This window comes from Cyprinodon variegatus, unplaced genomic scaffold (assembly GCF_000732505.1).
Source record: "Cyprinodon variegatus isolate N-32 unplaced genomic scaffold, C_variegatus-1.0 Scaffold183, whole genome shotgun sequence".
Lineage (NCBI taxonomy): Eukaryota > Metazoa > Chordata > Actinopteri > Cyprinodontiformes > Cyprinodontidae > Cyprinodon > Cyprinodon variegatus.
In genome coordinates, this window is record NW_015150636.1 from 1,208,754 (window position 1) to 1,209,696 (window position 943).

The following is a 943-nucleotide window of genomic DNA, read 5'->3' on the forward strand; positions in this document are numbered from 1 at the left end:
AGTTGGATTAACCAACCATTTATGGGGCCCCCAGGAAGTTGGGGAAAATCCTCCACTATACATTTAAATGAGGAAACTGAGCCAAGCAGGTTGATTTTTCTTTTCGCTGTAATTACCGCCAGCTTTCATCAGATGGTATTTTTCCATGCAGCTGATCAGAGCTGGTTGCTGGTTAAAACACCAGCTCCTCCATGCCCTCTATAGTCTGTCATACAATGGCAACCAGGCTCCTTCTAACAGCTCCATCCTTAGGTCTGCTCCTCAATGCTGCTTTGATGATCTCTAACTGTTTTTCCTTCTCTGACGATCATGTCAGTGTTTCAGCTCTCAGAGAGACATCTAGAGGATAAAGGATCAACACCTTCAGTAAAACGGCTCGGATTTGTCTTTCTTTAACAAATAATTGACGATCAGCTGTTGTCTGACAGCCATGTCTCTGTTGACACTGGTTAATTCAGCTCCACCTTCTATTAAAAGCTCCACAACCCGCTGAGACCAACTTCTGCATTAGTCTGGTGTCTGCATGTTCCTGGTTTTTATTTCTTTCTGTTCTGTCTGTCCTCTTCCAGCCCCCACCTGAGACTCACCAACCTCACCCTGATTTCAACCCATGGTTTCCCTGGAAACTACGACCATCATCAAGTTGGATTTCTGTCCACGAGGTGCTTGATGGAGGGACGGCTGTCGTTTTCTTACAGTAGCAGCCATTAAAAATGACCCTTCTCAGTAAAACGCCGGCCCAATGGCAGCCCACTCCCCCCCCCGGGACTCCCAGCCAAATCCCCTCCAACTTCCAGCCACTGGTCTTCTCCTGGGCGTCCATGGGATGGATGGATGGATGGATGGATGGATGGATGGATGATGGATGGATAACATATTTATTGGATTGGAGGATAATGTGATCTTTTAACAGCTGGTGTAGGATCAGCTGGGGTGAGTCCAG

General features: G+C 47.2%; 1 protein-coding gene across 1 annotated transcript in view; it reads left to right on the top strand.

The window, feature by feature from the left end:
- The window catches only part of cfap61 (cilia and flagella associated protein 61), a 50,642-nt gene that overhangs the window by 39,161 nt on the left and 10,538 nt on the right, over positions 1 to 943 (top strand). The window contains exon 14 of the mRNA XM_015378986.1: positions 570 to 662. Coding sequence (XP_015234472.1) covers positions 570 to 662 — 93 coding nt within the window. The remainder of the gene's footprint in view (positions 1 to 569; positions 663 to 943) is intronic.